General features: G+C 36.1%; 1 protein-coding gene across 1 annotated transcript in view; it reads left to right on the top strand.

Annotated features, from left to right (window-relative positions):
- The window catches only part of PDK3 (pyruvate dehydrogenase kinase 3), a 57678-nt gene that overhangs the window by 32112 nt on the left and 9237 nt on the right, over positions 1 to 16329 (top strand). The window contains exons 4-9 of the mRNA XM_065859350.2: positions 4453 to 4637; positions 6351 to 6440; positions 10019 to 10096; positions 12334 to 12410; positions 13524 to 13625; positions 14210 to 14320. Coding sequence (XP_065715422.1) covers positions 4453 to 4637; positions 6351 to 6440; positions 10019 to 10096; positions 12334 to 12410; positions 13524 to 13625; positions 14210 to 14320 — 643 coding nt within the window. The remainder of the gene's footprint in view (positions 1 to 4452; positions 4638 to 6350; positions 6441 to 10018; positions 10097 to 12333; positions 12411 to 13523; positions 13626 to 14209; positions 14321 to 16329) is intronic.

The following is a 16329-nucleotide window of genomic DNA, read 5'->3' as shown; positions in this document are numbered from 1 at the left end:
TGCATTATTTGATTAAATATGAAATTTATTCTTCTTGACAGTATAGGGTAGGCCACCTAAGATTAGAAAGTCAGATTTAATTTCCTCCTTTTTACATGTTATCTATTTCTAACTTTCTGAAGGCTATGCTGTTTAACCTGTATATTGAGATGTAATTAGCTATTATTTTAATATTATTGGCAAACTACATCTTTCAAGAATAATCATAACTACATTCGTAATTATCTAAGAAAAATGTCTCAGCTTCTGTACCGGTGTTCCATGTTGCTGCTGTCTAGCCCTATCCTACCTTTATGCCTTGTGGTAAGAGGAAAAATATCAGGAACTCTAGTATTAATAGTAAACAAACGATTTTTCAGTGGAAAAAAAAACACTCAAAAAAAATGAAGACTTACAGGGCAGTTGATTTTTTTGGAAACTGAATTAGTACCTTCCTGGTCTGTCAGTTGAGGTGAATTTCAGTTTCTGTTATGACTAATCCAGGTAACAGTAGCACAGGAGAGAAGAGGAACTAAAATGATCTTATAAAAAGGTTCAATATCCACAGATATGATGTAGCAATGTTGGCAGTACTTCTTGAGTTAATGCTTTCTACAGTGTTGGTCTGGGTTGGTCAGTTGAACATCATACTGTCCCCTGACTATTTGTGTTACACAATGATAGCAGTGCCAACACAGTAGAGAGACAGAGCAGTTAGGAGTAAGTGCAGAGACTAAACTAAAGCTGATGTTTTTCAGAGTGGGCTAACTCATCTCTACTCTTAGTGTATGAATTTGAGGACAGATGTGTATTCATGAGTGTTACTTTGAACATTGGACAAAATTATTTTGGGGGATTTTTTTGTCTCAGTATTTCTGTGAAGAAGAGGTTCAAAGGTGCTTCAGTTTTCAGTTATGTTATTATGTTATATTGCTTAGCAGACCTTGTGAAGACTTACTACAACATTGCCAGATTACTGCCACTGCCAGTAACATGGTCGCCTGCCAAAAGGTCAGGTTACTTTTGCATTTTCGATAACACAAATATCTTTCCTCAAGCTGCAGGGTGGTCAAGCGAAAGTCCACAGTTCTGTTAAACAGTGTGATTGCAGGAGGGTTAAGATAAAGTGTCCATACTTGGTAGAGACTGTTAGCTAGCAGAAGAGTTGGAAATTTCCCATTGTTGTCAATATGCATATGGATAAAGACACAGAGGGAGATCATGTTTTTTAAAAGTGGAAGGGTTTGTAAAATGTGCTGTTCACATGTACTTTCAAAGACCACTTACTCCATCCCCTATACACGTCAGTTTCTTTCCTGATTTTTCTCTTTGTGGCACTCTCGTGGGAGGGTGTGTGAGGGAGTGTCCTGGAACTGAGAGCGACTGAAGTAGTGAGCTGCCAGTATGTCTAGAGATAACACACACACGAGAAACTTAGTAAATAAGAAGTAACTTTCCTGTCTGCAGCATGACGATTAAAATAGTGATTCTGTTAGCAATTTGAAATAAGTAAATATTGGAGTAAATTTGATTAAGAAGGTGCCATTTTGTTACTTTCAAGTAATATGAAATGCTATTTCAGTTAGATTTGCACTTCAGAAGTAGCTATGCTTTCTAGTAGAGAAATCTTTCAGAGTGTGAACTTGTACCTGTGTTTCTGGTGATTTTCAGCTACCAGCTAGCACTTCTTTAGAAAAGAGCAACCAGTTGAAAAAACTCCATTGCATGTCTGTTCCATTTAAAAGGATATTTTTTTTTCATTCTACTTATCACTTTCTTGTCTTTAGTCTTTCAGATAGCACTACTCATAAACGAGACATAGCAAAAATTCCCCTTGTTTTTATATTTATTTTATTATTACTTGCTTTCTTGCACTGTGATGATAGATCAAAACAGAATAATGTATACAGTCATTAGGGAGTTAAATAATAACTTGGGACGTTCGTTAATTGTCTTTGCAGAAGTCTAAAGGCTTAATTTATTTAACAGCAATGGTATATTCTTAATACACAAGCCACTGAAGCTCACTTGACTAAAATAGTTTCATATTAATAATTTCTCATCTGTCAAACCAGTGATGTTATTTATTCATTGTGGTTTTGCAAATACAATGTACTGAATTTTGAAAAAACCAGTCATTGCTAAATCAAATTTGTAGAGATATTCTGGAGTACTGCCCCCTCAGCTAATCCCAGAAACATTTTAAAAATTCCTTGATGTGGTCTCCTACTTTTTGAGCACACTAAAAGCTTTGTGTCTTTCAGGGGTGTGATAAGAAATGAGTGGTAAAATTAAGGAAATGTGTTTTGATTTCTGCCCTGCTGCTCTGAAACATGCCTATGTACTTTCATGTATTTGGTTGCCATAAAGCAGATGCTTTTAAAGGACATGTGAATGAACTCAGTTATCTTTGATGATGGAACTAGAGGCTTGTCATAGCACTGTAATAATGAAGAATTCCTTTTTGTGTGTTTGCACGCTAAACTTCAGCTCTGATTTGCTGGTCTGTAGCAGGTAAACCTCTTAGCCCTTGGTTTGCCCACTGGCATGCTCTGCACTTTCAGGCACTTTGGTAGTGAGATGCCAGTGAACAGTTTGCCCTCATGGAGCACGTGGGAGTCCTGTTTTATGTTGTGGATAGCGGAGGTATTTAAAAACAAATAGCAAAGCTGCCAGCGAATAGCGGTTAGTAGAGTGTTGTCAGCTGTCTGTCAGATGTGACTGTAAATGTTGCTTCTCAGCTCTGGTTTTAAGGTGGTGTCTTGTTGCTCTGACACAGAGAAGCAGCATGAGTACAGCCAGGCACAAGCCTTGTCTCGAAAACTAACAGCAAGTCTCGGTGGTTACAGGTCACACAGAATCAAGACTTAATAAACGTGGAAAGAGTCTACAAGCCTTTTAAACATTAAAATATTTTAAGCTGTCCAGTCAGCAAGATCAGTAAGTAAGAGAACAGTCATTCTGTACTGTGATACTCTTTAGATTGGGGAATTGGACAGTTAAAACTTCCCCTTTTCTATGCAACAAAATAGTGTTGAAATGCTGATGTTAACACACAGGCAAAAACTGATGTTCAGACTGAGAGTGATGAAAAAAACTATTAAAAATGAATCCTACATTCCTTTGGAGCTGGTGCTGTAGAGTGGCAGAAATAAATTTAAAAGCATATCATTTGATAAGAGTGGTATGATGCACAGTCAAATTATCGTCTTGGCCAAGTGGTTATGAAAAGGAAGGAAGCATCTGTTTTAAATGTGGTGACTAACTGGTCGTCTTTTTTACTTTTGGTGGTCTCAATGTTGTTTTCTTTCTTAGCTGGTATATATTCTACTTTTGATAAAAGTAATTAATACATCTTTTTTCCATGTTCATTATAAATCTACTGAGAATGTTTTGGTGTGGTGGGTTTTTTTTTTTTTGTTTTGTTTTGGGTTTTTTTATTTGTTTTGTTTGTAAGGGATCTGTAGATTTGCAGATACAGGCATAGCTGAATGAGTTTCCCAGCTGTGCTTTCTTTTGAAAGCTGCGTTTCACTGTGTGCACTGTTTTAAACAAGATCATGTAGTCATTGTCGTGTTAATAGTCATTAATATTAAAGAATGTAGCAGAGTTGACCAGTACTGATTTTCCCTATCTAGGCTCCAGAAAGCTAATAATAATTAACATTTCAAGTGTGCATGAGTCTGCAGGGTGGGGGCGTGGGGGGGGCACTTTGAAGATCATAGGTGTTGAGCTGCACTGGGAGGAGAAACAAAAATCCTCCAAGCAGTTTCAAAGTAAGTGCTTGTTACCAGGTGCTTGTTAAAAGCCATGGAAGCCATATTCTAAAACTACCAGAGGGATATTTGAGCTACCAGAGAGAAGAGCCTGTCCGAGCAGCATTGTATGCACTCTGCCATCCAGCGGTGTAAAGGGAAAGTGAATAGTAATCCCACTGATGATAATAGTTCCATACCCTGACACATAGCCCGTATAGATGCCAGGTAAAGAAAATGTATTCAAAAGTTACACTGCACTGACTGAGGTGTTGGAAAGAAAATACGGGGTGTAAAATTTCTCAGTGAATTATGAAGGGCGGTCAGGTTGTTTTTCCTGAGTTTGTTTTGCAATCTCCCAGCTACTGATGTTTGCAGAGAATGAGAGTTACCATGGTGCATATGACTGCAATAAAAAAAATACTTTGTTCTCTCTTCATGGCAAAAAGAAATTTAACTTGAAGGAATGTTTTGGGAAGGAATAACTTAATTTGAGGCCCTGAATATTTCACAGATCTCATCAGTGAGAGGTTGACCAAATACTTCTCTTTAAATAGGTTTGCTTAGGTACTGCTGTATTTTCATTTTCTGATTTTTTTTTTTAACTGGGAGGGATAGTGAACAGCTAAAATGGTTATGCTGTGGGAAGTTGAAAACAAATGAGAGATTGAGGTTAATTATACTTTTAACAAACTGTTTCTAATTTTGTTTCCTCTAGCTTTTTAGATGTTTTAATTAAAGTCAGGAACAGACACAATGATGTGGTTCCAACCATGGCACAAGGAGTGATTGAATACAAGGAAAAATATGGCTTTGATCCATTTGTTAGCAGTAACATCCAGTATTTTCTAGATAGATTCTACACCAACCGCATCTCTTTCCGTATGCTTATTAACCAGCACAGTAAGTAACTCCTTTTTTCATCTTTGAGAATTCATTAGTTATTGCTTGTAAACCTGAAGCTATAGGCTTGTGGGGTTTTTGTTTGTTTTGTGTGCGTGTGGGATTTTTTTTTTTAATACTCATGAGTAATTCTTAATATTCTGTGCTCGTTATGGTAAGAGATATGCTGACAACTGGTTAATTTGGTACTTCACAGTTACCAGAAATGAATCCAAGCCACTGGTACACTTTCTTTTAGAATTGTCAAACTTTGTCAGTGTGGCTGTCACTTTTTAGTCTTGTTGGCGGAGACAACTTGCATAGTGATACACAAAGTATTTTTAGGTAGTAGTAGAGTAGCTGTATCTTTCTTCTCACAAATCTCTCAACATAGTTTGTAGAACTGACATTTATTTCCTAATGAAATGCAAGGATGCCGTAAATTTTGGATAGGTTATGCACTGTATGTATTTTTATTGGGTTTTTTTTTCAGCAAGATATCTAGACTTTCTCACCTTATAAAGAGGTTCAGTATTTCTAGCTTATGTTTTAAATTGTATCGCTTGTCTCCTGCTTCTTATTTCCTATTTATGAATAAATGCTAGAATTAGTCATAGTTTGTCATAAGGTGCTCTTTCATTTGTTGTTACTAATAGACTTACATTTTTATATTCGTATCACAGAGTGGAAGGAGTTACTTGCACAGCTCGTATTATCCAGTATGTGCAACCGTGCAGAAAGGGATCTGTATAAAGTTAAAGAGATCTTGTGATCTCATTTAGTGCATCTTGTGCCTTTTAGCTTTAGAGCTTCGTTCAGTGTTCTGCTTTTGTGAGCTCTTAGAAACTGTAGTACACCACAGATAATGCATAGAGTACTGTAGTGTAAGGTACCTTACTACAAGTTGTGTGTCTTTCCAGTAGCTTTTTATGTGACCAACAAATGCCTTGCAGTGTGTGTACAAATAAGTTTAATGTGGCAGAGCATACAAAATATAATAAATATGTACTTTTTACTGCATCTGCTTCATACCAGAGCTGACTAGCCTGCCAAAAGAGCAGAAAATTACTTCTGAGAAAAAGTGTGAAACCTTTCTGCTTCTTGGAGAGCTAAACTCTCCATGAAGGATCTGGTGAGTGCCAGACCCTTGTGCAAAGGAGGGAGTGGGGAGCAAACTGCTGAGAGTCAGTGAGAAAGTCAAGTGAGTGAGATCTCTGTGCCAGCTGTGAAATTGCAGCTTAGGTGAGTGTAAAAGGCTTCTAATGGTGTCTTGTAGTTCATCAGTCCTTTCTACTGTAATATTTTCGTTGTTGAGAGTGCTTCTGTTCTGACATAATGATGTGAATGAAACATTTTGCATTTTAGTTTTATTTAATTTTTGATAGTCCACTTCAGAATGTAGGTTTTCACCTTAAACCTCCTACACCACTATTTCTGTTTTAATTAGTCATAGATATGTTAAAAAAACCCAAACAAAAAAAAAAACAAACACAAAACCAAAAACAAACAAACAAACAAAAACAGGAAAAGGAGGAGGAGGGGGAAAAAAAAGGGGGAGGCGAGTAGTCTTCCTAAACAAGGATTCTGGCAATTTACTAGAGTGTCTTTTTTTTTTTTTTTTTTTTTTTACAAAATTATACACTATCCAGTAAGTTTCAGATACCGTCAGATTTAAACTTTCTGGGCTGCCTCAAGTGTAATAGACAATTTACTGCCATTTCTTTTTCCTTTCAGCACTTCTTTTTGGTGGAGATATTAATCCTGCTCATCCCAAACATATTGGAAGTATTGATCCTAATTGTGATGTGGCAGAGGTGGTTAAAGGTAAGATGAAGTTAATACTTTTGTTGATTAAAAATCTCCACAACTTAGAATATGCATAAATATGTTATTGAAATACACAAGACTGAAAGTGATTTACATTCATTCAATGAAGTGAAAAAAAAAGACAAAAGGAAGAAATGGAAGTTCTGCACTTACAATAAAGCCGTGGGCGTTCTGAGGCTTACTAATATGTTTATTATTAAGAATGGATAATCTTTTGGTATGTTAACAGAACTAAGAAAACATTTGAATTTTTAAATAAGTTTAGTCTGTCCTTTCAAGTATCAGATTAAGTATCTAAGTGTTTTGTTAAACTTTAGATGCTTTATTCTCTAAAATACTTAGCATATTCTCAGATACTACTTTATCTGATGCTGACACTAAAGAAAATGGAGAGCAAGTGAAAGTTTATGATTTGTTTAGTTAGGCCTTTCAATAAAATGTCTTCAGGGGTACAGATATTTGAGTGCAACTGCCCGTTACTATGTGCATCTGATCACATCAGTCTCCCTGTACAGTAGACATATATGTCATGGTTGTACCTGAATGATCTGGCACAGCCCCATTAGAAATCCTGTTTGCTTAATAAAACCATTTTGCTTAATGTAGGTATGAGGCAATGCTGTCTGCTTCAAGAACTTGTTTATTGAAGGTTCACACTCTGCCTGTATCTGTTTACAAATATGGGTCTTGCTGTAGGAGTGAATTCCACCCTTTGTCCTCTGCTGTTTGTGCAGCTGCAAGAGGGGAAGAATGTGTTTTTCCCCTTCACTTTCAGCCTTTGAGTGAAGTAAGAGGGAAACCATTCTTATGTCAGACTTTGTGCCTGGTAGCTTGTTTTATAATATAGGTGCTTTTTGCCATTACAAAGGCTTCTTGTCTTCTAGCTCTCTTTTGCTCAAAGGTGGCCTTTTTTCAGCAGCTTTTTGTTTTGATTCATCTTACTCCACTTTCACCTCAGTGTTGTATATGTTACAGTCATGTTGTTTATTTAGATATTCATTCTAAAACAATGTTTGAATCTATTTTGATCATCAAATTCATAGTTGCTGCTTTGGACAGAGGAGCGCATAGTGTCAGAAGGTACTCAGTCTAATTCAAGCCAGTAGCTAAAAGACATCTTCCACATCTGAAGAAATAATCACTAACAAAACAAGGGTATCTTAAACAATATCCATTGTTGTCTTTCCAAGAAACAAGCCTGTCTGGAGTCAAGATGGTTGAGGAAGTGTTGGAGAGGTTAGTGTACATTCTGTATACTCTGCTAGGTCCAAAATGTCCTGCTTTGCAGGCAGCGTTCTGAACAATTTGTCAAAGTTAAGATGTTGATTTTGGCACTGTGTGTGGCAACTACAAGCTCTGTATGCCCTTCAGACATAAAATAAATTATTTTATAAATATAAAATTATTATTAAGCAGCCACTTCTTTCTTCAAGCAGCTTCACCAAGCGTCTGTAACTGGCTGAGGTAGGTCTCTGTATCTCACTGACTGTCCTACAATAAGCTTTTTGAGCTTACAGCAAATCCTGCCTTGTTCCTGAAGCCAGGATTTTAGATGTGCTGGTAGATTCTTCACTCTTGTTGCTGCTTACCTCCAGCCACAACACAAAGCGTGCATCGAACTTTGCAGTCTCTTTTACAGTCTTAGGACTCTGCCAAAGAGTTGGCCTTTAGAGGAAGGTAAAATGTAAGACTGCACTTAGCCTCTGTTTGACGCAGTTTTGCTGGGGGCTGGATATTTTACTGGATCATGAAATGATAGTACCTTCCTGTTCATCTCGAGGGTGTTAAGGTGGCTACTCCTTGAAAACAGGTGAGAATTATATATAGTATATAATTTAGGAAGGCTAAATGGATTTATTCAGAGCCCTTTTGTTCTCTCAAGTTTTGCATACTGACTGTGTCTGCTCCACATCTGTGTATTGAGGACTTCTGGTTTATTCCCACACAGTTATTGATTTGCTCTTTAGAGGCCTTGAAGTTTTTCTCCACAGTAAGAATTCAACTTCTGTCCCCTGGATCCATATCTAATTTTCACATCTATGATGTGGAAACTCTTTGAAATGTCCTTGATATATTCATTTCTTCGTGTAGATAGCAATATAACTAGTATGACCATAAGGCTATCTTCAGCTTTTGATGACTAAGTCAAGATTGTGACTGTGCTTACACCACTTTTTTTCTAAAGCACAGGATTGTTCCCAAGACCGTCAAGTTCTGAGATGATCTTAAAATATGGTTTAGGTGTCGGTATTCCTTCATGTTTTTTCCTAGATTATCCACACCCCAAGCCGAGGTTCTCTGTACAGCTTGGAAATTAAATGGGATTTTGATCTTTTTTTACTAGAATACATTTTACTGTGTTAATGACAGCACCCTTTTAGAAAGTCTTTGGAGCTGGTCATCTTGGCATAACAGATTCCTACTGGATAGCTGATTTCGTGAGACATTCCTGGAATTTGATAAAGAATATTTCCAGTGTTGATTAGCTCTATTTTACTAGACCTCAAGCAGCATTTGTGTCAGCCTTGTGTGATGTGTCCAGCCTTGCAGATGTCAGAAAAAGGGATAGAAATATTTTTCAGATAACAGGGCACATTATATCTCTGTAGCCGTCTTGAAGGAGGACAATTATAGGTAATCAACACTTTCTGGAGACTAGTGATTTTACTTTTTATGCTCGTCACATAGCCCTGAGTCTTGGCAGGGACAGTTTTCTTTCACAGTGTCACTTGGGGCAGGAGGAAGAAGGTCCATGTAGGGTGAGGTCAGATGCAATTATTATGTTATCTGAGCAAATTTTTCTGTCTGCAGAACTGTCCATCTGTGTTTGCTCTTAGCCCACACTTGCTACAGAGAAGCTACTTCTGTTTAGGTAGCTTAAGCATTGTAGTTAAAACATCTTTGAGTTTGTGTTTTCTCTTTAATGCTGCTTGTTTCTGAAACATTTTTGCAAATGAGATGCCAATGAATATTTAGAACCACTAAGGAATCTTTCAAAGAAAAGAGGACTTAAACTTTTGTGCTGTAACTTGACAATATGTAAAGCCTGATCTGGATTATGGGGAGGGTATTTGTTTGGTTTTTTTTTTTTTTTTTTTGTTCAGTAGGATAGAATGAAGAATGTTAAAGGTTCCAGCTTTCCCCCTAAAAGACCTTGAAAATCAAGTATTGTAAACAGTATTGTGTTTGGAAAAACTGAATTTATGGTTGCAGTGTTATCCTTTTTTTATTTGAGATGGAAAGAACAAGCATTACATTGTGATTGGGACATGACAAATAAGTAGATATTATGGCCAGCCTAAAATTATACCCTTCTGTTTTCAGGCCCTGACCAAAGACAAAAAATAGCTTGTCTCTAGTAATTTGCTTCTGTTTGTAGAGCTTTAAATAGAATTTGCCCTTTCTTGACAAATTGGCTATAAGCATACAGAGAAAAAGGGATTTGAATGAATCACACTTGTAAACTAGTTACTAAAATGAATGTTCTGCTTGTAGTCTTTTACTTAGAGGATGAACTTGGCTAGTTTTCTCTGGATGATTTTGCGAAGTCCATGCTCTGTTCTGTTGTTTTGTAGATGCCTATGAAACAGCAAAGATGTTATGTGAACAGTACTATCAGGTGGCACCTGATCTGGAAGTTGAAGAATTCAATGGTAATGGTGAAATTAATTTAACTGATATACATAAGAAAAAACATTTCTCATATCTGTGATTTCTAGTTTTCTTAATGAATTGTAAGTTATAATTTGAACTCCGCAGTTTTATATGCAGAGTTACTTTTCTTCTTCTAATGTGTATACATGGGCACCTGAATTATAGTTTATCATCATGACATGTTTACTTTTGATGATGATTGCAGAGTACTAACTGTTGAATTTGCTATCACTTTAAGGAAGATAAAGTGATAAAGAATCCTCATAACTGGGAAGGAAATATGCCTGCCTTCTAAGTAATCTTTTAATTTGTTTCATTTTGAAATACGCCTACAAATTCCTCTGCTAGTCTCTGTACCGGTGGTGAGCTCTTCTGTGTGAGATGGCAAAAATAGATTTTTTTTTTTTTGCATAGTCTATGTCTTAAGTCCCATCAAACTTCTCACATGAAAATCTGTTTCAAGTCAATTGTAAAGATGAAAATTGAATGCTATGAATCTGATAAGACAGTACTTGTCAGAGTATTGACTGATTTTTGTTCGTCATTTATATTGACAAAAGGTGGGATTTTTTTTCAAGTTAAAAAAATAAGTTCTCTTAAGTGATCCTTTCACATGTTTGGGACAGCTGTCCAAACATAAGACTAAAGTGTTTCCAAACTTCAGCAGAAGAATTACAAGTCTCAGAAATGGTTAACACTCAAAATGGAGAGTGTGACATATGAGAATGTATATTGCTCTAAGTGCTATTTAATATTGTAGAAATACTTCTCTACACAAAGTGATACTGTCAACACTGGTGCATTACCACCAGCCCCCTCTGCAAAACCAAAGGACCCAACCTTCTTCCCTCCAAAACTGCGTGATTTTTAGAGCTAAAAGTACTGAGTGCAACAGAGGAATCAATACAAAATTCATTTGAAGGCTTAAGCAAAAAGATCCAATAGTAGAGAAAACAAGTTGCTGGATCTCATTTAAAAACAAAACAAAACAAACGGAACAACAACACCAACACCAAAAAAACCAACCAAACAAAAAAACCACACACACCAAAAAAAAACAACCGAGGAAAGAATTGCTTGTTTCCTTTAAAGTAGCTTATTATCAACATGAGGAAAATGACTTTGCACATGACCTCACTAGAGCAACAGTAACATGTTTTCTACTTGTACTCTGCCTCAAATGAGTGTGAATCAGACTGCCTTGGTTTTGGTGATATGTAAGGGAATTGGAGCATGGGCTCTGACAAAATTAACATAAACCAGCAAGTTGCCTTGCAACTAATAATGCAGAGCATTGTTTTGGGCTTCTCATTTTCCTGGGAGTTTTCACGACTGTGTATCTTAAAGTAATAACTGGTATTATTCTCAGCCCTCAGTGCCAAAAAGAGTGAAGTTGACTCCAGTCACATTTTGTATGCATGTTGAATCTTCCTGCAATTTATGAAGCAAACATTTAAAGACTTTTCTTCAATCTGAGCTGCTGCTGAGTCTCACAAGCTATGACTATATAATTTATGCATGCAGATATTTTGTATTTGGTATTTGTTTAGGGATTACTGCATCTTCAACAGCAAAACTGTCCTGAAATGTGTTAAATGCAGCTCTATTATTTCTTGCCAAGTCAATTAGCACTGTGGCACTCAGAGCTGTGCCAAGCCATATGCCTCTGCTGAAACACTAACAGCAGGACAACAGTGGACAAACAATTCAGTTATGATTTGGAGTGAGAAAACTGTGATATTGTTTGAAATATATTTTGACAATTTTTATGAATACTTTACATGTTATGTTTTAAGTAAGGGAAAATATGTAGTTGTTTTTAGATTATTTAAACAGTGATTTTTTTTTTTTGTAGTTTAATCTTTTTGTGCAGCAAATATTATGCTTAAATACTACATGTGTTAAAGAAATATAAAGTTTCCCACTTAAGTGGGCAAGTTCTTAGTCTAACATACATTGTTAGTACTAAACCAACTACAGCTTTGTGAAGTTTCATATCTAAGCAAAGTCTACTGACATAGATGTCTTAGTCTCTTCCAACTGAAATTATTCTATGATTAGAATGTGGTATTTCAGGTGATAGCAGTAACTGAAACTTATGTTTTTACTCACGGAGCTAATCTTGCACTTGGAAAATTAGAACATGCTTACATACTTGTCTTCACTTACAGTTTCATGTTATTCTTGTAAACAGAAATGGTACAAAACATTGTTTTGAAATTTTCTTTTTTTTTAGCTAAAGCTCCAAACAAGCCTATTCAAGTAGTCTATGTACCTTCTCATTTGTTTCATATGTTATTTGAATTATTCAAGGTAGGTTGCACTTGTAAGTTCACTAAACCCTTCCAAATATTAATATTACTGTTGAACTTGAGATTGTTTTCAGTTACAGTTCTTAAATATTCAGTTTTCCTTTCTTAAGCTTATTCTTAAACAAGTGAAGGTTTGAAATTTAAAAGCTATGCTTACAACCCTCTCTTATGCCCTTGTGTACTTAAAAAAATGTTCTGTATTCCCACTCCTTTTGTGCTTCTGCAGCTGATTAACTGAAACCTCTCATGATATGTTCTAGCTTGCAGTTTTCATGAGCTTGCTTCTTTATTGGGTATTTGAGGACTAGTTAGGGTCAGTGTCTTTTGTTTATTGTGGAAATGGCCCATAGGGAATGACAGTGAAAAGAGAACATGTGAGAGTTATTGTATGCTTTCTGATAAGATAGGTTGTCTCTAGGTGGTGCAATTGAACACTAGAAATTCAGGGGAAAAATGCATTTGATCTGGGAGGAACTTTTCCTAATTAATGGTATTTTGGGTTTGATTTCTGTTACTTGTCAAGTATGTTCATTTAAATCTTCCTTGCCATTTGTAATATTAGTTTTATGACAGAACAGGTGAGAATTTGTACACTACCTGTAGGTACGTTTTGGTACGAGTCATCAAACAGTATGAAACCAGTAAATTGTAGCTGTAAGTAATGGTAATCCATGACAGATTTGCAATGGAAACTCTGTTAATAGATATTATAAAGCCAGATTGATAGATGGTAATCTACCAGTTATGTGACCCAGGTTGAGAAAATCAAAGCTTATTCTCTGTGGTAAACATCATTATTGATATTCTGCAAGGTGAAGGTGAAGGATGTTGTCATCCCTTAGATATAACTACTTGATTTCACAATGAAGTTCTCTGGCTCTATATCAAATAGATAAAAGTATGCATAATGGAGTTCTGATGTAACAGTTTAACTGGACAATTCATAGGCTTGAAAGCACTTCTTGAATTGGTTTTAAATGCAGCCTTTTCTGTCTTGTGTAAAATGTAGGACAAAGTATCTAGATTTAAGAAAATAAAAGCTAGTTCTAAGTTGTAGCAAAAAGCATGTATGATGAAGTTTGAATCAAAGACACTTTTTTTCTTTTATCTTCAGAATTCAATGAGGGCTACGGTGGAATTACATGAAGGTAAGAAAGAAGGCTATCCATCGATCAAAACCTTAGTCACTTTGGGGAAAGAAGATCTATCTATTAAGGTAAATGCCTAAAAATAATACGCAATTTACACACCTGCTAGGTTTAGGATAGTATGAAGTGTAAGGCAAATTTTATTGAAAAGGTAAATTAGTTACTGTATCACTTCTGACACTTGTTTGGTACTCATTAGAATAGAATTTTTCCAGTTGGGAGGGACCTGCAATGACCATCTAGTCCAAATACCTGACCACTTCAGGGCTGACCAGAAGTTAAAGCATGTTGTTAAGGGCTTTGTCCAAATGCCCAACAGTGACATGCGTAGGGCATCAACGACCTCTCCAGGGAGCCTGTTCCAGTGTTTGACCACACTTTAGGTAAAGAAATGCTTCATAATGTTGAGTTTGAACCTCCCCAGTGCAGCTTTGAGCCATTCCCACACAACCTGTCACTGGATACCAGGGAGAAGAGCTCAGCACCTCCCTCTCCACTTCCCCGCTCAACCTCCTTTATTCCAAACTAGACAAGCCCAAAGTCCTCAGCCGTTCCTTTAGTATTTCTAAAGTTACTTAGATAATGATGCTTGAATTTTCCAGTTTTTTTTTCAGAACTTAATGTTTAAAGCTCTTAACTTTTCATTCCTTAGATAAGTGATCAAGGTGGAGGTGTACCTTTAAGAAAAATAGACAGATTGTTTAACTACATGTACTCAACAGCACCCAGGCCTAGTTTGGAGCCCTCGAGAGCTGTGCCTTTGGTAAGCAATCGCAGTATGTACTTAAGTGTCCCTTTGCACTACTCTGGTTGCACATTTCCCTTTACTGAAATATACTGGGTCAGGTTTTTCATTGAAGAAATTGTTTATCATTAGCAATTCTGTGCAGGTAAAACATATCAGGAGAAAATGGATTCTGTTGTCATCACTTAATCTTTGGAATAGAAAATTGCTTTTCTTTGTCTTGACATTGTGTTCTTGGAAACAGGCATATCTGCATAAGCACAATATTTTCACAGGTTAATGGACAGGATTTTTAGTGTCATATTACTGGGAAGGTGGGAAACCTGATGAGCTCCTCTTTGACCTGTAAATTACTGTTTATCTGAATTTACTACAATAAATGTATTTGAGCCACACTGACGGAATTATAGCACTTAAGGAACTTCCTGGTAATGCAGAAGCTTATATTGAACTTTGAAAATTCTTTTTATATAAATTATGGACTATAAAAACACACAAAAAAATTTGCCGAACTTGTATGTGATATGAACACTTCTGGTATATCCTGTTCAGTTGGAAATACCTCTTGTGATATTCCCTTTTGAGATGTATTGGGATCAGATTTCAAACAAACAAAATTTGCCCCAGTTTCTTCTGAGCAGAAAATTATTTCAGTGTTGAATGTGTAGATTCTTTTAGCAAGTGTGAGTTTTAAAGTTGTAATTTAAATTATGCAAAAGTTGTTTTATTAAATTATATATTAGCTCTTTGTGATAAAAATTATATAGCTACTGTTCCATTTGACTGGCTTTCAATAAGTGCATTAATACTGATACTGTGTTCTTACCTATTAGCTTTGTTCTCTGTTGCTTCTGATGCAATCCTTTATCTTTCAAGTATGTTGAGAAAACGTTAATTCTTTGAGAAATTTCCTTTCCCTATTTAGGAACACTCTCCTCTAGCTTGTTCTTGGGTGATTTATTAACTTTTTTTTCCTGCTGTGATACTTCTGTGCTTGCAGTGCTTTCAGGCAGCTAAGAAAATGTGGCACAGAGAGTATGGGATTTTTTCTGATATAAAATAATTCAGTGGACTGAGGGTGAAACAAGTTCAGAATGATTCAGAGATAATACAATTCCTTTTAGATTTTAAGCAGAAAGTCTTTATGGTACTGTCTTAGTCCACAGTTCAGAACATAGTGACCGGTAAGTGTATTGCGTTGTTTTTATCAATATTTAATGTCACCGTGGTGGGTATGAAACCCAGTTCTGTGTCTGCATTGACTTGATATGAATCGTTCACAGCTCCTAACTCTCTCTACAACACATCTTAGGAATATGTTTCAAACTTCTGTTTTTTCTTAAAAAGATATTCTTGAACACGATGGGTGATAGAGAACATGCCTTAATTCTAATATAGGTTTTTTTCTTTATGTCAAGAAGGGTAAAATCTTTCTTGATTCGTAATCTGCCTTTATTCTGTCTCACTTTTTATCAGCAATTTAGTATATCAGCCTACAAGGATTTCCTGAAACTTGTTCTCACTATAAACTTATACCTTGATTACTAGTTGTATTCACTATTAAAATATCTCTTCCTTTGTGACTCTCTGATTGTAAAATGTGTTCATTTTAGGATTGACACTATTTTTTTTTTCCGCTGTACATCTGTAGCTATGCATTCCTATGTTCATTTCTTCATCTTCAAGACTGCTTGTTTTTATTCTGTGGCATTTATGCTTAGTGTTCTTCTATTGTACCCCATTTTCAGGCCTTGTTTTCCTCTTCAATCTAAAAGTCACTGGGGTCAGACCGGCAAAATATCCACCTCTCTTGTGAACCTGTCAGCTTTAGCGCTGTGAGTCTGACCAATGCCTGTACATGACTGAATGTCACGGAGTTGTTAAACTCTGTTACTTATATGTGTGTGCAGAAAAAGTCAAGAACTGGGAGTCTGTGGCATATCTTTTCACTAAGAGGAAAAAGGATTTAGCATTGAAGCTTGACACGTTATGTATTATGGCCCAGATCCAGTTATAAAAACAACTAT

This window comes from Patagioenas fasciata, chromosome 1, assembly GCF_037038585.1.
Source record: "Patagioenas fasciata isolate bPatFas1 chromosome 1, bPatFas1.hap1, whole genome shotgun sequence".
NCBI classification, from domain to species: domain Eukaryota; kingdom Metazoa; phylum Chordata; class Aves; order Columbiformes; family Columbidae; genus Patagioenas; species Patagioenas fasciata.
This window is presented reverse-complemented; position numbering and strand designations above follow the sequence as displayed.